This window comes from Centruroides vittatus, unplaced genomic scaffold, assembly GCF_030686945.1.
Source record: "Centruroides vittatus isolate TY-2023 unplaced genomic scaffold, ASM3068694v2 scaffold_1209, whole genome shotgun sequence".
Lineage (NCBI taxonomy): Eukaryota > Metazoa > Arthropoda > Arachnida > Scorpiones > Buthidae > Centruroides > Centruroides vittatus.
The window spans coordinates 1,025,959-1,048,551 of NW_027122673.1; the positions used below are offsets into that span (position 1 = coordinate 1,025,959).

Here is a 22,593-nt window from a genome sequence, read left to right on the forward strand (position 1 = left end):
GAACCTGCCACGTGGAGTTTTCCAGGAGTTTTTTTTATGCTAGAAACACCTAAACAGGGGCCAGTTTATAAAAGATCTCCAAGAAGATATCCATTCCTCGGCAGATCGCCCGTATATCGTGTTGCCGTGTACGAATAAACCAAGCTACTTTGGGCGCGTGTGCCATAGATTCGTTTCCCTGGTTTAGTCCAACAGATGGAACATAACGGTTCCGAAAAACCGTTCAAATAGTTCCAGTACCAGAAATGGAACTGGATTTCCCACATCTACTCCTGACCAACGTGGGTGTTTCCAGCTACCACTAAACTCATGAATTCACACTTTGAAATATTTGCACAGCCAGATTTTTATTTTAAAGCTTTCCTCGTATGGGATGACTCAATCGAACGGGAAATTTTTAAACGTGTTGTGCAGCCGTGGCGCTGAATGACAATAACATCCTGTTAACACTACCTTGCCATAAATAGTAATGTGGTATTAACAGGGTTTTATCGTGGTGCAATGGAGTGTTGCCCATACGGTATTACAAGAATTGAAAGGTGGAGGCCTCCTGTAGAGAATTTCTTCGACATTTCAATATAGGCCGTGTTCCATCAGTACATGCAATTAACACATTGGCACGTAAATCGAGTAATATTTCATAGTCTCCGAGATTTCGGCCTTACAGCACGCGATTTTCTCTTCCGAGTCACCTTAAGAGCAAAATTTACTTTACTCGACCCGCTACCTTTGCAGAACCGAAAGCAAGGATACGAGAAAAATCGCCGGGATTCTTGTTGAAACGTTAAGTCGAGGCATGAAAAATGTCTCCAAGAGCAGGGCCGGATTTACATAAGGGCATTTGGGGCTTGTGCCCAGGGCCCCCACAAAACTAAATGTTTAAACAATTTTTTTTTTCTATTACCGCGACAGCCTAGCGTGGCCTAATCATGAGGGCCGCAGGCAGAGAAAACCAAACCCGGGGAAAAACCTACGAAACATCGGAAAATTTCGGGAATTTTAAGTTAATTTAAAATAATTAGTTTTACACAATAAAATATATGTACGTTTACAATAACCTTATTTTTAAATGAAATTTACAACTTCCTAGTTGAAATCTAATTGAAAGTACAGTATTTTGTGTAGACTTTCTAAATCATCAAATTTGCCTAATCTTAAAGGGAAACCACCGTATTTGTGCCCAGGGCCTCCCATTGTTAAATCTGGCAGTGTCCAAGAGGGTGTAGGAATGTCTGTGTGGAGGAGATTGTATCCACTTCGTGTTATCTTCAAGAAACAAGTTGTCGGTGCGAAATTCATCAACGGCATACTCTGTACTAAGAAATGTTTCTGAAGTATCTATTCTCTTCCATTAATCTTTGTTCCGAAATGATCTATTTTGAGTCACCCTGTAAACTTACGTTAGGTACGCAGACAGAAGTAAAAATACTCAAAACGAAAACAACTCACCACATATAAATTTCAATTTTATTTTTCAGATAAAATTAAAAAAATAGTATCTAAAGTCCTTAAAGATTTATTTTATACAAAATCAAAACACACGGTTACAAGTGAATATAGTTAAAGTTACTAAATCCTGCTGGCAAAAAGGCACACAAGCTAATACGAAAAAAAAAAAAACAGCGACAGGCATGTAAAAACCTGAAAAAAATTTCATTACGTTTAGATTAAAAGAATTAATAAACGAAAACAAAAGGCAAAATCTTACCTGTCAAAAAACGTTAAAATGTTTTTATTGCAGTATTTCTGGACATCAAGTGAAATCTTGCTCAATACCAAGCATTGTGCTGTAAATTCGAGGTAGAAGGGGGGGAAAGGTTAAAGTTAGCAGGTAAAAGGTTAAAAAGGATGGAAAATTAAGCAATATATATGAATATTTTCTGACCATAAAAGTCGTTTTCATATTATAGTCGAGACATTAAAAATCAATTGAAGGCTTTCGGGCAAGAATACGTTAACGCATTTTTCGAGTTTCTGGACAAAAATAACTGAAGTTCTGATTTTGCCTCGTAATTAGGACAGGTCACGAGTGATTAATTCAATAGAAGCAGACAGGTACGAGAAATTAATGGACAGATTATTTTCAGAATTGTGACCTACGTGCAGTGCCGTAACTAGGGCGGTGCCAGCGGTGCTCGGGCACAGGGCGCAGATCTCGAGGGGCGCAGAAATGACCTGGACCAAGTTTTATATCATAGTAGTTACAGAAGCTTGCACCGGACGCGTAAAAGACTAGTTACGACGCTGCCCATGTGTGTAGAATTTCAACAGAGAGACCCGAGTTGAAGACTTTAAGGCTAAAACGTGTTAACTATTCTCTGTTTCGAGGAGAGAGTAAAAAAAATTATGTATTATATATATATAATTCTTACTTTCAAAAGCCATTGTTCACGTTTATACTGGCTCAGCAGTTTTTTCATGCTTATTTCTATTTCATTTAATGTACCCATTAACGAGGATAATACATTTTCATCGATACCGCTTAAACAAACGTCGACATCTAAAGGGAATGCACAAAAATTATCTAAGGAATCCAAAAACTGGAAATATCAAGAATTACTTACAGTCTTTTAGAACTAGTTTCAGTTTTATCTTATAAAATTGATGCATATAATCACAATAATGGTCCAGTCCCAGCGTCAACATTAAGATATTGCCCATTAACTCTGTGACAGGATTTAAGTGATATTTCCAAGGATTCCAATAGAATGTATCGAATTTAAGGACCATGTGCACGTTCAGCGATCGTTCGACTATTTCCATAATAATTCCCCTGAAGCTGTACCTGTCTTTCGATATGATCTATGAAAATTGACGAGAAAAAAAAAGGTGCAGAAATCTGAAAATTTCGGAATTAAAATTCGTGGAGAAAAAACAGTTATTACTTGAACGTTTTCGCTTAATCTTTGAAATTCGGGAGTGGAAGAAAGCCAATCGCAGAAGTCACGTCTACGACTAGGAAATTCGCTTAACATACATAGAAATCTTGTTCTTTCATCTGTTTCTTTACCCTAAGAAAAGAGGTTAATGTTACCCTAGGTGCCAAGATGGCGGCTCGTCTCTGATTCCAACAAGGAAACAGTGGGATAATAATTTGGTGCTAGTATCGGTAACTCTATTCAGCAAGGATAGTTGACGTCACCCCACTAAGTTACCATAATTACTAGCAACCAAATTATTATCCCACTGTTTCCTTGTTGGAATCAGAGACGAGCCGCCATCTTGGCACCTAAGGTAACATTAACCAGAAAAGAATCGACTTAAAAAACAAGCAGCAAACTTAAATTTACTTACCATTTTATTCCGTAAATTACATTATGTTTTAATTAATTAAAATCACGCGATAAAACAAAAGAAACCATACCTGAAATTCTTGTAATAATCTTAATAATATAGCGTCGTTGTAATCACCTGTATCGTCTGCAAAGAAAAAAAAACAAATGAAGGCTAGTGCTGTTTCCACAACGCCGGAAGCTACACCAATAAATAGAAACGGAAAGCTGACGTTATTTCCTGTCTAGATCTTTCCATTTATTGAAACGTACAGTATGAAATACTGGAGCTTTTCGCTGTTTTGACGAATAGAAAACAATTTGTTACGTCTCGTATTCGAGGAAAATGGCAGACTGCCAGCGAGATGAAGTGAAGAATTAGACGAACCAGGACTAAGTATTACTTCCTTTGTAATAAAATAAAGAAACAGTAAAAAATTCTAGCGGCAAGTTGCTTAACTTTCCAGGCAACATTTAAAACAATTTCAAATAAGGCACAGGAGTTGTTAAGCCTCACAGAGGGTGAAGAAAATTCACGCCATACACACACAGGCATACATACATGCATACATACATACATACTGTACATGAGAAACCCCCCTACGTATTTTCGCCTTCTTTGACGTTTTAAGGTCCCAAGAATCGAAAAATATAAAAATCTTGGGAGATGCCACTTTTTGACCGATCGCCATACTTTGTTATATAGGTTGATGTTATCTATGGTTCCAAGATGGCGGCTTGTCTCTGATTCCAGCAAATAGAAGAAGGTAAACAGTGGGACGCACGTCTAACCTAACCTAACCTAACCTATTCTAAATTACCATAATTATTACCAACAAACGTATTAGAATAGGTTAGGTTAGAACGTGCGTCCCCACTGTTTCCTTGTTGGAATCAGACGAGCCGCCATCTTGGAACCATAGTTAACATTAATCGTTATATATAAGACAGCCAGAAAAGTAAAATAAATTTCAGTTATTTTCCAATTGCATTTTCTGTTTCTATTATTTATTAACCCGAAAGGGTTCTTACTATACCAACAACATATAATTGTTCTGTTAAATTGTTCTATCGATACATACCATAAACATCTTCAGGACTCAATCCAGCTCTGAAACATTTGTTGAGTAGACAATAATCACATTCTAGAAAGTCACAGCAATTACCCGTTTCGCCGGAACAAATTGGATCGTAAAAGTCTCTTACAGCTCGTTTAAAAAAGTCTTTACATGATAGACAGACACGAGTTTCTTCATCATAACCTGGTTGCGATTCGCATACTGTACACACAAAAAGTTCGCCATCAGAAGAACTATTGTTAGAACTCGTGGAACGTTCATTTTCCCCTGGAGAGAATTAAATAATTACGTAACCATAATGACACTCGTGTGCAAGTTGCAGCATACTTACATCCATCAATTGCAGAATTTCCAATCGGTTGCAATTCCATCATTTAAAAAAGCCAAGATAATTCTTGAAAATGACGGGAACTGTAGGAAATTTACAGAATACTTTTTAAAAATTATAAATAAAAACACGAAAACTGCTCCTAATATATCTTAAAAACTTTTGACGTGACATAAAACATCGCCTCTCCCGTACTTATAAAAGTGCTGTCGAAGGTTTATGCCACTGCATCAATATGCAAATTTTGTCATCTTCGTATTTATTCATTTGAATATAAATTCCTATTTCCTGAATAATTTTTAAGGAATTTTAATCGTCAATTTATAATTTTACAGAAATTAAACTAGTGCCTTCTTGTTTTACATGGCGATTTCCATTCCGAGTTGCAATTCGGATCATTGTTATTCGGCAGAAACATACAACTAAAGTTAACTGTCGAAGTCCCGTAATCGGGATTTAGTTATTGTTAAAGATCGATAATCTAAAATAAACTAAAATAACTTTCGATCTTAACGGGTCTTAGTGAATGTCAAAGGTGAATGCCAGTTTGTGCGAGCGTTTGCTGCGTTTAACGCTCGCATCGCAGACATTTGCGAGAATAACTGAGTTGAACAATGGTGTCAGGCTCGCAAGTTCCGTTTTATTAATGGAAAACAGTTCAGTGAATCCGAAAATATTTATAAAAAGGATGTAACAAAGAGAAGATTCATCTGGTCTGTAGGAATGGGTGGATTAATGGTAAATTGAATCGTCTGTAGTCTCGATCCGGGCTCAATTTGGACACGTTCTTCTTGCCCATAACGGTTTTAGCCAGGCTAAAATGAAGACAACATATGCAGGACGGTGGTCCGTGAAAAGTTTCTAAGGTTACACGCGCGAATATAATTCTGGATCCTAGAGTTGTAGGCTTAATTTTAGGAATCTACTATCTGTAGCAGAATGAAAGGAGATAAATGAAAGTGCTAGACAATTGATTATAATCGTTCTGACATAAATACGCAGTAATTTTGAATATTCTGTAATTGGTGATGAATCCGTATAATTATATTGAAAATTATGGGCCTAGGCCTCGCCCAGATTTACGTACTGGTAGTTGATTAAGCATTAGTGCCTGACAAACGAGTTTCTGTTCGTGTCTAACATCTAATTATGGTCAATTTCCCATAGAAAGTCGTCCTAGGATAATTTGGCTTGACTAAAATTTTTCATAGAAAGTCCCTGAAAGGTCTCCTGTAGGGATTATTTACATTGCAGATTGTTCACGTGTTGCCTTGTCCCTTTAATCTAATTCCCTTTCAACAATGTCTGCCAAACTTTTTAACCTCACGGTACACTGGGCAAGGAGAATTTATTCACGGTACACCAAATAAAAATTCCGACAAAATTAAATGTACTTTATCAGTATGAATAAGAATAAATAAATTCTTAGTATAGTAACAATAAAATAACATTGTTTTATCTATATATAAAGGATGTATGTAGGTAATACAGATGATAATTTTATTAGTGAGAGGAATGCAATTGATTTTGAAAAAGAATTGTGTCAAAACGAAACTCTAAATTAGATAAACAAACACGTAACCCCTCATGTACCATCTGTAATCGTTCCCGCTATATTTCATTTCCATAAGCACCGAGAAATTCGCAAAGATACGATTATCCAAAAGAGAACTGAGATTTAACGGCTGTAGTTGCTAATTGAGGATATTGGTTCCAAAGCCAAATCCAAAATTCTGACAATTCTAGTACAATGAGGCTTTGTACACAGAATTGTTTTTTAAGTCTATTAATTAAATTTCCTTTTTCTGCTAATGTTAATAGCAGGTGTGTACTGTTGTATGTTGCGAAAGGATTGATGACCCATTCGTACATTTAATAATCCAGTGATGAAAAGTACAGTCAAACCTGTTTTCATGCGCTCTTTCTATGTGCGATTTTTATTTGTGCGATTTTTTTAATGCGAATTTTTAATTTGTGCGGTTTTTTTGTGCGATTTTTTTTTGTGCGGTATAGTTGGCGACTAGTCTCGTGCGATTCGTCATGTCTCACGTTGACTTATTATAGCTAAATAAACTTATTATAGCTAAATAAACTTATAATAGCATAAATGCACTTATTATAGTAATATTATTGCATGAATATGCGAAAAATGAAATAATTTACTTTTTAAGTCAACAAAACACCACCTGGACAAAAATATGTAAAACAGACGATAGACCAGACGATGCAGTCAAGTGCTGACATCTGTTGTCAATAAATTCTATTTCGTACGGTTTTGAGTTATTTTCTATGTGAGACTTTTTTTATGCGGTCCCTGTTGACCGCATAAAAAAAATATTTTTTTAATTGTGTTGCGAAAACTATTTTTTACAGCCATTCGTGAAGTTTCGTGCGATTTTTTTATGCGGTTTTTTTAATGCGGTCCCTATCCACCGCATAAAAACAGGTTTGACTGTACTTAGAAAATGATACAGAATGGTTTTTTACTGTCTTCAGACAAAATCCTAATATAGAAATGTAGTGAAGGCAACCAAAAATGGCACTTTGCTCTTCAAAAAGTACAGATTATTCTTTAATTAATATATTATTGCTAAAACAATAGTTCCTATTGAAATTAGTTTCGGGATTATTTGTACGCGTATCCGTTCCTTCGCAATCAAATAAACGTTCTAGTTTTCCCCATTGGATTTGGTTGAATACATGAGGAATTTTTACCATTTTCTGTGCTATAAATGCATCAACGTGGTACATGGATCTATAGCGGTTCTACGCATTTCCTGTGGGATACTATGGCGAAAGGCTTGAAAAATTATAAACTAAACTCTAAGAGCGAGACCCCTTTAGGCACGGGGCCCGTTGAACGGGTGTAACGGCGGCACCGAACAAAGCCAAACGTTTCCATTGATTCGAATGTAAAAATGAACGATATATACACATTAGCAAATGCCGTGCCAGCAATTCAGGGGTTTCTCCTATCAGCTGATGTAAAAATCAATGGTTAATTCGAAAAGTTAAATTTAGTCGTATTACATCTTGATTCATTACCGTAATAACCGGTTGAAAACAGTTTGAAACAATTTAAAAGGTAATAATTGCATGTGACGCGAAAAAAATTTGATGCCAAATCAAACCAAAGACTTTATTACAGAGACAATTCTTTATAATTACACTTATATCATTCGACAAACTATCGTCATACGAAAATTTAGAAATTCTAGAACTTAACCAAAACCAAAGAATTGCAGAGAATGTCTTCTTGTAGGAAATTCAGGTGTGTTGATATTCGGGAGAGTCCAAATTCCAGTAAAGACACGATTCAGGTGTCAAATTCGAGGGTAGACGTAATTCGGGAGAGTCCAAATTCCAGTAAAGACACGATTCAGGTGTCAAATTCCAGGGTAGACGTAATTCGGGAGAGTCCAAATTCCAGTAAAGACACGATTCAGGTGTCAAATTCGAGGGTTGACGTAATTCGGGAGAGTCCAAATTCCAGTAAAGACACGATTCAGGTGTCAAATTCCAGGGTAGACGTAATTCGAGATTCAGTATTTGTGTAGTTTAATTTGGAAAAATGTAAATTTATTAAAAGACAATAATAAGGAGACACGGCCAGTTCGAAGTCATAATCGAAATTGGTATGACTCAATCGGTATGTCAAAATCGGGAGAAGTCATCGATAATTGTCAGAATTTCTAAATTTCTTTCGAATTCTGTGAAGATAAAAAGAAAATAATCAAGATTTTCCTATAAAATATTCAATTATTTAATTAATTTTTACATTAATAACTTTATTTCTTTCCAACTTACACTTACATGGCAACAAGCACAAATTAATTGCATACTGCCACGTGTCGTGTATCAAATATGCCATTGTTAATCGCGTAAGATTACTGGATAATTTAATTTATACTGTTGCTTTCGCTGTGTCACGAGGATGTATTAATGTGAGTACTAGAACAAGAATACACAGGCTATGTATGCCCGATACCCTAAAAGCGTGGGCTTTCTGTACGTACGATCTCAATCGCATCAAAATATAATGCATTTCCAGTTTTCCTCGTCCGGCCATTAATTGCGTATTGTACGTGTTAATTTATAAACCGAGACCGCAAAATATCTTGTGTTTGGTGTAAAATACAATAAAGTTGCCATAGACACTTACCCAAAGCCAACTCGGACAAAATCCACCAAATTATAGAACAGATCTTATTCTCGATTGTCTCAAGATGGAAACCAAGAGATCCTCACTCGAACTGAACGTACTCGCATTCTCCTCCTTTGGCCATTTTACACACTTTCTGCACGGATCTAAATGTGGAAAAAGAAGCATAATTATTCATGGAAAACGTTTAACTCGATTTCAATTCCTTTAAAACATAGTGCGGCGCTATATCGAGGTTTCGCCGTATTTCTATCGATCGACTGCAAATGTTGGCCTGATGATGAAATTTTCTTGGTTCGGTGATGTCTAGAATTCAATTTTTCACTCAAAATAGCTTATTTTTTTATTTTTATCTTAACCTTTCGTTGTATTCGTAATGGCACTGGCGTGGCAGACGAATACGCCGCCAATTCTCGATAGAGCGCCGTACAACACGGGAAAGTTACGCGATTATCAAACATTTCTATCTCGAATTTCAGATTCATATTTTAATACTATAAAAGTTTTTGGTGTAATCGATACTTGGGCTGAGCACCGCACTCGATTTACTGCCAATTTCAGAGCCGAGACTAAATCGCGTACAAAATCTTACCTCTTAACGGGTTTCCACACGCTCTTAAAGAACGACCCGACCTTCTTCAATGTATTTCTATCCCGATATTCACGGCCAGGATTATCTTGCACGCAATCTTCGTGCTCTGCCGGGTCTTCGTTTCGTGGAGCAACCGCGCTCTCTCTATTGTACACTTCTTCATCCTCCACACCCTCGACCAATCTCTCACTAAACAAGAAAACAAAGAATTTGTAATAAAATAAATATATAATCTTGAAATTGAATTACGAAGCTTCAACCACGAATATTTAAAAAACGTTAAAGAGAAATTATCACACTTGGAAAACATCCGATTCACACAAAGTAACAACCACTGATTATATATAGGAGTAAGCGCCGCTTAAATACGAATACAATAAGATGGTGACGGAGGACCCATAAGATTACAACGGAACCAAAAACAATTGGCAGCATTTCTACGTTTAGATACGAGTAGATACACAACTACTTATTATCACTTAACAAATGGAACCATGTAAAGTTTGCTTAACTTAACTCTACGATAATTCTTTAACCCCGCTCGTTAAACAGCTCATACCGTTACTGTATATATAATATACATAAGTTTATTATGTACAAACAGTAATGTAATTTACCTGTTAAAACGTTGGCAGGCCGTCTGACAGATCGGTCGAACCTTCATCAAAACTTGTCTATAAGCGGACTCGATGTTATTTTCAAAAACGTCCAAACCTTCGAAAGCACCGGTCGACGGTTCGAACTGCTTCGAGAGGCCTTTCTTCATCTCGCTGCCTCGAAATTTAAAATCATCCAAATTGTGTGGACTGACGAATCTTCGCACGTCCACGCGTTTATCCGATCCCTCCCTAAATATGCAAAGACAATAACTATTTAATTCTACTCTCAATGCTTTTAAATTTATTCGCCACAGGGGATAAGCTTTTTATCAATTGTAGCTTAACACTCGACTAGTCTAAATCTTCTTCTGTTGTTTTAAAACAACGCGTATTAAAATTTAAAAAGTTATAGTTTATATTTATTAAACGAAATTCGGATTAAAATTTTAGTAAATTTCGTCGTATTCGGTACCAGAGTTACCCACGAAAAGAGGCCCGATTACTCGTTTAAATAACTGTGTCTTATAAAGCCCCGTATTACAGGAAGACACAAAAATCGTAAAGTCTGCTTCGGATATAAACCAGAGTCGGAATCTTTACATTTCATTTAATTAGGCCTAACTATATATTGTAGATGGAAGTTTTTCTATAAAGCCTTTAATCTCTAAAACGAATTTCTTATCCGAATAAATAATAATAAAATGTAAAACGTCTCGTACCCAGGGGGATGGGGCAGGGGTCGATACTCTCCACCATCAAAAAACATCTTCGAATCGCTTTCCAAATCGCACTCTTCCTAACAAGAGCAAAACGCAACAACAACAAGTTCAATTGTTGAATTCGTTTGTTACGCGTAAACCGAGAAGGGAGTTTTTGATTTTTTTTTTTTTAATTATAATTTCAAATCTGACGCGTGTATAATGACGATTAAAAAGACACACCGTTGTGGGGCTAGGAGTTAGAATAGGGCCGGTTCGATAAATGCGCGTGGTGGTGCTGACGTGAAATACGAACGTGTAAATGTAAACATTTCGCGTTAACCAAGACCGTACACGGGAATATAAAACGATCGAAATTAAAGCAAATACGTGGCGAAAATACAATAACAACTCGATATTTTTACCGTAATATTGGGATAGATGATTATTTAATGGCGCTTATATAATCGAAATACGAGGATTATTTTCTGTTATCGAGTTGTAAAATTCGGCATTTTTTTGGCTTTTATTGTCTATCTTTACGATACTACGATGCTCTATACGAGTGAAACTTTTATCAGGTTTAACCCCATCCGAGATATGATACACGATGTCTGTTTCTTTCCCCTTGACCTGTAACGTTCGAAATTTAATAACGTGAATGATCCCTAAGGAAATATTCATGCTTAGGTGCAATTTCGGGCTGCTGAAATGTCAAAAAGTCAAGAAATGCAAAAATGGATAAGGGCGGGTCAAAACGTGTAAAAATTCAACCTTCGAAACATTAATTAATAGTGAGGTTGAGGCCGAAGTTCAAAACGCGAGAACGTGTACGTCGGACGTTCGGCGCCGCTTTTCCGTAAGCCTAGAAGTTTGACAATGGCGTTTGGAATGTCGAGCGTTATTTCACCGAGTTTTCAAAGGCCATTGTCAAACTTCTAGGCTTACAGGAAAGCGGCACCGAACGTCTGACGTACACGTTTTCGCGTTGAAAACTTCGGCCTCAACCTCGCTATTATATTAATTAAAATGAATAATTGTAGTCCGTTTAAGACCTTTATATAACAGATGACGTTAGCCTATATTAATTAACATAAATGAAAACACATGTTTGTAAATTCTCTGTGCAATGGTTTTGATGCTGTTAATAATAATTAAATAATTTGGGGTCCGTTTTGGATATTAAAACCTGTTTGAAATGGAAACTTGTTAAAGTGGGAAAAATATTTGGTACAGGACGATTCCGGTTTACACAGGTTTTACTGTATTTGTGACCAACGTTATCATCGTCATAATTTATATATTTATAATTGTGTTATTTTACGTAGGTGAATGAACACCTGCGTTAAATAGTATTAGAGTAACCCCACGCAGCGTCTAACATTTGGCGATAGAAGCAATAATTGCGCTATAGAAATACTGTAAAACTTGTCTGAAACGGAGCCTTCCTAAAAGGAGAAAGATTCTTCGAAATGAAGCGATTTTCTACGTTAGAAAACCTGTTCGAAAGGAAATCTGTCAAAGCAGAAAAAGACATTCGATTCTGTGCGATTTCGGTTTATACAGGTTTTAATGTAAACCTGTGTAAAACGTGTTATTCTTTATTTAATTTCTAGAAAGGTGTTTTATTATATTTATAAAAAGTTTTCTATGACCGGGCTGCAAGTTTTAATCACGTGTTAATTTTAAAAAAAATTACGTGTTTTCCGACTAATCTGGACCTCTGTCCCGTAAGCTTTCTGTACCTTGTCGCGACTTTCATTTATCTAACTCCATTCTCGAGATAAACGAAAGACAGAGACAGACGGACAATAGTGGGAATGTACAGGTCTGCCTGCAATTTTTCAAACTGCAGACAAACATTCCTAGTGTCTGTCCTTCGTTAATATCGAGAAAGGAGTAATATAGATAAAAATTGAGACCGGAAACGGAAAGCTTAGGAGACAGAGGCCCAAACTTACTGTATACGAACTTCCGGTCCCTACCGGAAATCACGTGATTTCAATTCAAACATTTTAATCTTCTCACCTGCGCCCAGAAAACTGAACGAATCCACGACAAACAAACAGTGTTCTGTGGTTTTGTCCGCGTGGCTTCTGGTTGCTGGCATTGTGACGTTGCCACAGTGAGTGATTATTTAAGTCATAATCGATAAATGACCAGTTAATTTAGCAATACGAACAGCCAAAAATTGTTTAAATCATTTAACTATATATATTACATTTTATGTATCTCGCAATTAAGTCTGTCCGAAGGATAATGGGTGCCTGAAGCAAAATAAAAGTTGGGGCCAGATATGAAATTAGAATAAAGAAAGTAAACGTAAAAAAAAACCTTTGGGAAGGGATGTTTATTTCTCGGGTCACAAGGCTATTCGATGCTAGACTTTTCCAGCAATTTTGATTTATTTTCATTCCTAATAATTGCTACTTTTTAAGATTTCGGATTGATTCGAGAGATATTAAGGATTTGGTGCCATATCTGTCAAAAAATTGTCTGATTTTCTTGAAAATTTCTAGGAATATTTTCACATAATACATAAACCACCCTGCAAAATCTCAGAAATTTTCGACAAGAGAAACAGGAATTATTTAGCTTCGAATTTGGTGAACAGAATCCAGCCACCACACACACACTAACATCTATACGTGCAGAATCCCCCCTATATTTATAAGCATTTCTCAAAGTTTCTTGGTTTTCTGAGTCGAAAACTGTAAAAATCTGAAAGGAGGGTTTATTTTTTTTACCGCTCACCCTAATTTTATTATACATAAAAGGGGAAAAGTAAAACTAACATTTTTCTATAACCTGTACATTGTGTGTAGTAAAATACCTTGTAGGCGTTGTTTAATATTTAACATTAGTTCAATATATTTTAAAGATATTGCAAAATAATTAACAAATTACTTTATAAAATTTGGATAATTTAATTAACAGTAGTATCATTAATCAATATTGTAATAAAATACTGTTCTTTGCATGCCATTTTTTTTAACTTTTTCCACCCTGTGGGCACTAAGAGGGCCTCTTTTAGTAGGCCCATTATGGTTCGGCCAGACCCACAATGGGGCGACCGGGTGGTGAGGGACGGGGCCCAACATATCCAAACGGACCACCACCCGAAAAATTCCTGGGGATTTCTCAACTCGTTCCGATTTGATCCCAGGTCCCCAGAGTGGTAGGCTGCCACCTTGACCGCTCGGCCATCCAGCCTATAATAAAATACTAAAGTAACTTGTTATAATAAAAATAATTATAAAAAATGCTGGAGAGTTAATTATTATGAAAAAACAAGATGCTAATTAGTGGGGATAGGAGCGCGTTTCTAAATATACTGTAAATGCTATATACGAGTAAAACATTCATTATGTCAGAAATTTCCCTCTCCCTAACCTCTAACCATTAAAATTTAACAGCATCAATGTCCCATATGTAAAAATAACCCTACCAAGTTTCAAAATATTTGGCTCATCCAGCTTGAGATATAAGAATAGATGATCCAAAATAGAAGACCACAAGCACACCCACCTCAGGTTTTTCATTCGTTTACGGGCTCCCAAAATGTGAAAACGTCAATAAAGTGAGGGGGAGGTACTGTACATGTTGAGTTTGTGCGGGTATATTATAAGAAAATATATTATTATACCATAATATAATATAATATTTTATTTTTTATATTACTATATTATATCTGTAAAGCTTAACACAGTTAGATATTTAATCTACATTTTCAGTTACAATTTTTGGTCTACAATTATTTTTAAAAAGCTGTATAACAAGACTTTATAAGCCTATTTGTAATTTAAATATTTTGTAAGAATGAAGTTGGAGTTCTATGCTCAATGTGTTGATAACACGCACAGCTGGTGTTTTCGTGTATAAAAGAATATAAAAGAATCTGCAAGTGCACACATACAGTTTTCAACTGTTCGAACAATGCATAGAACTTTATAAAACATAAATCCAATACATCTGAACAGATTATAACAAGGTAAGTTCTCTGATTTATTCTTGTCGGTCACAAAAATAAATATTTTATTGTTTACTCTTGTTTTCTTTTCAGTTTCAACTGTGTTCTTAAACTTTAATTTTTCTGATAGGATAGCAGGCTTTCCTACCAGACCCATCAACATACAAATCTACCACACGAAATGAGAGCATCAATGCTAGTGTTATTCATATTCACTATTACTTTCTCTGCAATTAATTGCATGCAAATGTCAGATGTTAGACCGGAGAATCCATACAAATACGTTTTACGTGCCTTGTGTATTGACTGCAGTAAGTGTTAATAACACTAAGTTTTGTATGTAGTTTCATGTTTTGCTCGTTAATTACTCTTAAGATTATGAAAAATTTGATGAAATTCCACGAAAATATATTTTTTGTTTCTAATTTTTATTTCCATTAGCGCTGTATATAAAGCAAAAAAAGATACTTTTGGTATTACTTGATTGAAAATCGTGAGTTTTTTAAACATTTACAAAAGTTTAATTTTAAAATAAATTCTCTAGAAAATAATGTATTATTATTTCATAATTAGAATGACGATTTCGCTACAAACTGTGCTCAACAACAAAAATTCTACCAAACACGTGACCCGCTAGTTGATTATGTTTGTTGTCTCCAGAAGGCAGATTGTGAAGTAATTCATTTGTGTTTCTAAATATTGTATTGATTATTATTTATTTCATAAATGAAAAACGTTTCTATTTATAGGAATATAAGAAATTTGTCAAACGTTACAGTTCAGCTCAATATGCCCACAGTTTCGACAATCCCAGCACCTATCCGATTATCGACATAAGTATTACGCGTTTAAATTCATTCAAGTAAAATTATTAATTGCATAATAAATAAATTAATTACTAGATAAGTTCAGTAAAAAACTGGAAAAGCCATTAAGTGAGAGGAAAATTGTTAATGCAGGAGAACAAGACTACTGGTGGCAGCAGCATTCACTATGATAATTTACCACAGTACTGTAACTGTTTTAAACCTCTTTTCAACTCGTGCAGTTGTCGCCTTATTGTATTTTCAAGTGTCTATGGTCGTTGATCGGTTTCTGTCAAAAATCAGACAATGATACACTGCTTTAGCTTCTGCGCTGACAGAGAGGTGCCGCCATTTTGTGTCTTCTGTTCTTGCACCTCAACAGTATTGTCAGTCACAGTTACTGTTGCCTATGACTTTGAAGTATCGTTTCTCAAAATTACTACGCTTGAAATTCGTGTATGAATAAGTGCAGATTATTAGCACTTTCGTTTAATTTTATGACATAACACCGAAGATACTTTTTTTTTTTTTTTGTAACTCTTTCCGCCCAGTGGGCACTAAGAGGGCCTCTTATAGCAGGCCCATTATGGGTTCGGCCAGGCCCACAATGGGGCGACCGGGTGGTGAGGGACGGGGCCCGACATATCCGAACGGACCACCCCCGAAAAAATTCCTGGGGATTATTCGACCCGTTCGGATTCGATCCCGGGTCCCCCAGGGCGGTAGGCTGCCACCTTTACCGCTCGCCATCCGGCCGTCTGATTATTAGGGTAATCGATGATATTAAATTCTGGCGGTTAAAGGTCGGGGGATGGTAAGGTAATGGAGGTCGTGTGAATCTCCGGTAGGGTCAGACTTAGTGACGATTTTACTCGTTATTAGCATTACAATTGTTTGTTTTTTATATATAAAACTTGTCTGTATACCGAAAATTAAGCTTTCTGCCATTTTATAATATTTAAAGATATAACAAATATTTTAATAAAATATGATAACAGATGGAGCCACCAAACTTTTTAATGTAGCCGAGAAATCAACCAACTCGTTGATGGTTTATTTTTCGATGAAGAAAGTTAATGTAATTAAAAGTATTAAAATTCCAACAACAAGGGATATCTTTAATTTAAAATAAAACTTTTCAAACACATCTGAAGTGCAATATGTACAGTACAATACATGGTGTTTCCATCATACATATAAGTATAATATTTAATTACCATTAATAAAGCCAGTAGTAAATAGCCAGGACAATAATTATATCAGAATTTTACAAAAAAATTCTAAAAACAATTTTTCTAGAATTTTCTTGTAAATCTTAAATATAATTTTGTATACACTATACTCAAGGGTCTACAAAGTGGGATGCGCGTACCTCAGGATTCTGACCCAAGATGGCGCGTACGAAATGTATCACGGAAGCGTGTCATATGTTGTTTATCATTTATTTGGTTACGACAACGCGACACGTGGGGGTTTTGCCGGGGGATGCTTCCCGACAGAATTTTTATGATCAACTGGCTCTTATTCACGTTAAAAATGTGAAGAAACGTGGGTGGCCTGCCATTTGGCGAGGGATCAACCCACGACCAAGTTTCAATGGTTTTATCCATTCGTCCAATGGTGGCTATCCTTGTTCATAAACCTAGCAAACTTATGTGTGCTGTCATCTCTCATAAGATTTTATTTAAAAATAACTATTTTATATCATTAATTACAGTATTAGAGAAAGGTTTTTTGAGTGTGATGAGTTTTTAAAGAAATTGTAAACACAACTAACGAGTAAAGTTTGTAGTAAGTCTGACCACACCAGAGACATGACACGCGGCCTCTCTCTCCCCCTAATTAAAGATCACGATTCCTATGACATTTAAGAACAAAAATTTAACATTAATATGCCAAACGAGAATAATCTTGGTTACATTTTAGCCCACTGCAGTGTCAAAATGTCGAGAAATGTAAAATCAAAGCCAAATCTCCGAAAAATCGGTTATTATATTTAATAACATTAAATTTTGCTGTTAATTCATGTACCTTTGTGTTCTTATTATACAGTTTATTATATAAATGTCTATTAGACTTATTGTACTGGTTTCCGGGTTATGCAAATCTGTATGGTTTACCTGCAAAACAGGTGAACAATTCAGAAAAAAAAACAATATTGTTCACCTGTAAAACAGGTGAACAATATTGTTTTTTTCTGAATAAGTTTAATCAATTTGCATAACCCGGAAATCAGTACAATACGTCCTAATAATATGTCCTGGTAGACATTTATATAATAAATTGAATTTTGTTAATTTATTTGTATTTGGCTTAAGCGATTTATATAACAGGTGGAGTTAGTCTACATTAATTAACATGAAACAAAAACACATTAAGTTATTTTCGCGACAACCAACTTCCATTAGAATAGTGTAAAATCTGTTTAAAACGGAAACCTTCCGAAAGAGAAAAAAATTCTTCGTAATTTATTGAATAAAGTTAGAGAAAAATCGTTAAAACACCATTTTACAAAAGAATTAAATATTTTTCTAGCGCCATTTTGGATCTGTGTTAAACGTCACGTACTACATAGTCGATACTATGTGTTTTTTCTTAAACACAAGTCACGTCACACAACACAAGTGTAACCTACATTTACAGTTCTAAAATATCACGATTATAATATAAATTATATATTATGAACTACATATATATTAAACACATATATTATATGTTACTAATACATAATATAATATATATAATATTAAACACATATATTATAAACTACATATATTATATATTAAACACCAGCGGCGCGTGTGTTTAAACACGCGCAGCTGGTGATTTCGTGTAGAAGCGTATATAAAAGAACCTGCGTGCGCATACACACATATAGTCTTGAACAGCTTGAACAAAGCGTAGAAGTTTATAAATTATATAGACCAGTACATTTTATAAGATTATAACAAGGTAATTTATCTGTTTTATTCTTCTTGACCATTTAATATGGGAATGAGGTAAATGTAATATATATATTCTGTCGCTACAATATAGTTCCGTCCTGTCGTTCAGAATAGAACAATAGATAACAATAGTTTAACATTGTTCTATTCTGTTTGGCAATGCGAAAAAATTCTGGTAATGGGTCAAATTTTGACCCTCTTCTCACTGTTTTGCATTTCTCGAAATTTTAACACTACAGAAAGATGTAAAACACTCGTTACAATATTGTGTGTATGTGTGGGGTGACCGTCTATTTTGCATTATATCTCAGGACTGTATAGACCAAATATTTTCAAACTTGGCAGGGTTATTTCTATATGCAGGGAAACCGCATATGTTCGGGAAACCGCGGCACTCCGGACCCAGACTTCACCGACAGAAATCAGGCGAGGGACTCTTGAGAGGACAAGTAATTTCTACACCAGTGTCCTCACCAAATTTGGCGCGGTCAGCATCAGGTACTGATTCTTCTCATCCTCATCGCCTCTGCCCTTTTGCGGTTTTTCGAAAGGACTTCGTTCACGTGGTTTGGAACGGGTGCTAATTGTTGCTTTTGTATGTTACCTTGCATCCTTTGTAAATGGCAATGCGGCTTCAATAGTTGTAAATTACGTCTTTGTATCCCGCCATGCTTACGCTTGTACGCCGACGGCATTCGGTAACTTCTTCCCTTACATGTAATCGGTATTTTTATGTACTCGGTAATCCCTCCCCTTAATGTTTAACACGGCGGTTTCTATATTTTTGGTCCCGAGATCATGCTAAATTTACTATCCGCTCCTGAACAGTCTATTATCACTGCTGCCGTAACCTGGCATCTAGATGTTACATTTGCGATATAACTACGCCTTCTATAAAGGGTACACGAAACCTTCGCGGTACACAACATGTATAATGTCTTGCTGTATTTAACTGTCGCGATCCAACGCTATATTGTAATCGAATCGAATCGGTTATCCGGTAATGGCACCTTACGGTAATCATGCACCCTGCTGAAAATGTAACATGCTATTTGTCGTCGCACCCCATTGCCTATGTATCTCCACTCCTAAACATTATATTGTATAAGTCATTATATTCAACACTTGTATTTGTGTGTTCTGTTATCACAATTCTTGTCGTACATAGTAATGCGCCATGGCTCGTTGTACTCTTATTCTCTCTGTATCCTGTACACGTATTATTTCATTCATAATGGGAGCACTGTAGGCGCTCATGATCTCTCCTATCTTCACCATCTTTCCTATCACACTTTTACCCCACCTTATCCCTCCCCTTCTTCTCCTATCATCTATCCCAGGCGATACCTCTGAGTAGCACCCTTTCATGTTAAAAAATATATATATACAGGGCATGGATTCTGTTAAATTTTGGTAGTTAAAGGGCAAGAAAGTAGAGAGATAGACTCTTCCCCTAAGCTCTCCAAATCAGGTCTTGACTTTTTATATCTAATTCCATTCTCGAGTTCAAGGAAGGACAGACAGATGAACGACAGTGCAAATTTATCGTTCAACGATTTTTAAAAAATTACAGCCCAATTAGTTTATTAGTTTCCCAGCTGTTATATGTAACACAGGGAAAGTATGGCGGTAGATCGGAAAATGACCCCCCCATGATTTTTACATTTTTGGACTGGGAGGCTTTAAACGTCAAGAAATGTAAAAAATTTCGGGTGATGTATGGAAGTCTGTGTAGGTGTTTAGGTATGTCAGGTATGTACAGTACGTATATGGGTTGCTTTATACTTTAATTAATAACTAGTGTTCCTTCTGTCGAAAATTTCTGAAATTTTGTATAGAGGTTTGTGTATTATGCTATTAAATTTTGGCCATTAAAGTTTAACGTAGTGAGGGAATAGGTAGGGGGGTCACTTATCACATCTTGTTGTTAGCCTTTACAATTTTTACAAAACTCGTCTCTATCCTTGAAATTAAGCTTTTTAGCCATTTTATAACATAGTATAAAAGGTTTTTAAAATAAAATATCGTAACAGATGGTGCCACACACAATTTGTCGCGGAAGATACGCAAATCATTGATGAATTTTATTTTTTAAGGCGTTTTTTATATTCTTTACTTTCCTTACAGGTTATCAACACACTATACACCGCCACGTTATAATATATATATTTAATTAACTCGTCAAACATACAAACCTAATACACGAAATGAAAATATCAATGAACATGAAGCTTATGCTGGTGTTAATCACATTTATGGCTGCTTTACCTGCAATCAATTGTATGATTCCGCAAACACCCGAGGAAGCGTGTGTACACCTTGACACAAACTTGAAAAACTACTGTAGTAAGTGTTAACAACACTAACTTTTTAAAGTAATTTCATATAATACTCTTTAATTATCTTTAAACTAATGGAAATTCTGAAGAATTTCACGAAAATATCTTCTTAATTTTAATTAGAATTGGATTTAACGAAACAGAAGGACATTCGCTCTTGCTTTGTTGAAAATGGTATTCAAATGGTAAGTTTTTAATTAAATATTTACAAAAGGTTAATTTTAAAATAAATCCTCCAGACAATAATTTCTTATTATTTTCATATTTAGAATCTGGAATTCGCCAAAATCTGTGTTAACAAGCAGAAACCTTTGCAAACGTTGGGCGAAATAAGTGATTACATTTGCTGTATTCTAGAGAACAATCCGGAAGTAATTCATTCGTGTTTCTAAATACTGTGTTAATTATTATTTATTTCATGAATTAGTAGCATTTTCTTCATTTATAGAAATATAAAGAACTTGTCTGTTGCTACAGTTCGCTTGAACTACCTTACAGTAAAATGCATCCGGACCTCTATTCGACTATAGATGTAAGTATTGCGCGTTTAAATTTATCTATATAATATTATTAATTATTATAATAAATTAATTATATGAAGACGGTTTAATTATGAGAGAAATTCAGTAGAAAACTGGAAAAAAGCCATTAAAAATCCGTGTCGGAAAGCTCAAATAGCTACGATTGGCAACATGTTGACAGACGAAAACATATGGTAACAGTGGATAAAATGGCGGCGACGTTCAGTCTTGTAGAATCTTCCACAGAACTGTGGTTGTTTTTGCACCATAGAACTTCATTTGTATGTCTGAGTGCGACTCATGCAGTTGTCTCTTTACTGTACCCCCACACGCCAATGAATGTCGGTCGGTTTTTGTCAAAAATCAGACATCAGTCTACCGCTCTTCTTTGGTACACTGCTAGACGGGCGCCGCCATTTTATGGTCATGTGGTTTTATGTTCTCTCGTATTAACAGTGTTGCCAGTTGCAGTTTCTGTTGCCTCTGGTTTTACTCGTTATTAGCTTTTACTGGTAAAGTTATGCAACTCGTTGCTGGAACTTTTTAGAATTAAAATGGACCTTTCGGGAGTTTGAGAACGGATTAATTCACTTCGTATTTTCCTTACGGGAAAAATTGCTTTGGAATTCGATCGCCCTCTTGGATTGGTTTGGTTTTATACGACGACGCGACACGTGGGCGATTTGCTGAGGAGGATGCCACCAGTAAAGACTTTCTATGGAAAAATGATCTCTATTTAGGAGTTACTAAAGTGAAGAAAACTCGAAAAACTCCACGTTGACAGTCCGTTGGCCAGGCTGGAATCCACGACCAGCTACCAATGTATAGTGGTTTTGTCCACTTCCCCACTAGTGGATCACTCCTCTAGGAAAGAATACAATTCGAGTTTCCAGGTGCCATTATACATATAACTTAGATAATAGTTTACTGCATTTTTTCAGCACGAAATTATCAATATATTTTAGAATCTGTGAATTTCATATTACCTTATGTGTAACTTAATATTGTTGTTTTTTCAGGCATGCCTGTATCCAGAGGAAGTAAAATGTATATAAAAATGAATTTCTTCAATGTGAAAAGGATTTAGAACCCACAAGAACCATTTATACGTAATTATTAATTTCGTCTTATTAAAAAATATAAATATTTTGAATTCTATTTAATTAAAACGCCATGTTAAAATATTGAACAGTACATGATTCACTGCTTATTTCTATTATAATATTCGCACTTATTGGTGAATTGTTATTTGTAATGATAAATTAATAAATTGAACGTTTTT

General features: G+C 35.5%; 2 protein-coding genes and 2 long non-coding RNA genes across 4 annotated transcripts in view; 2 read left to right on the forward strand and 2 right to left on the reverse strand.

Annotated features, from left to right (window-relative positions):
* Window positions 1-22,593, forward strand: part of LOC136986888 (uncharacterized) — a 199,693-nt gene that overhangs the window by 111,319 nt on the left and 65,781 nt on the right. The window lies entirely within an intron of this gene.
* The window catches only part of LOC136986890 (uncharacterized), a 77,844-nt gene that overhangs the window by 4,685 nt on the left and 50,566 nt on the right, over window positions 1-22,593 (reverse strand). The window lies entirely within an intron of this gene.
* On the reverse strand, window positions 3,000-4,386 carry LOC136986868 (uncharacterized). The gene is made up of 3 exons (XR_010882545.1): window positions 4,355-4,386; window positions 3,365-3,420; window positions 3,000-3,011 (listed from the first exon to the last, which is right to left on the reverse strand). It is a non-coding gene; the product is annotated as an uncharacterized lncRNA (long non-coding RNA).
* Window positions 18,417-22,386, forward strand: LOC136986863 (uncharacterized). The gene is made up of 6 exons (XM_067284489.1): window positions 18,417-18,458; window positions 20,579-20,797; window positions 20,914-20,975; window positions 21,060-21,161; window positions 21,239-21,322; window positions 22,331-22,386. Exons 2-6 carry the CDS (start codon window positions 20,659-20,661, stop codon window positions 22,364-22,366), a joined length of 423 nt encoding a protein of 140 aa, XP_067140590.1. The 5' UTR covers window positions 18,417-18,458; window positions 20,579-20,658; the 3' UTR covers window positions 22,367-22,386.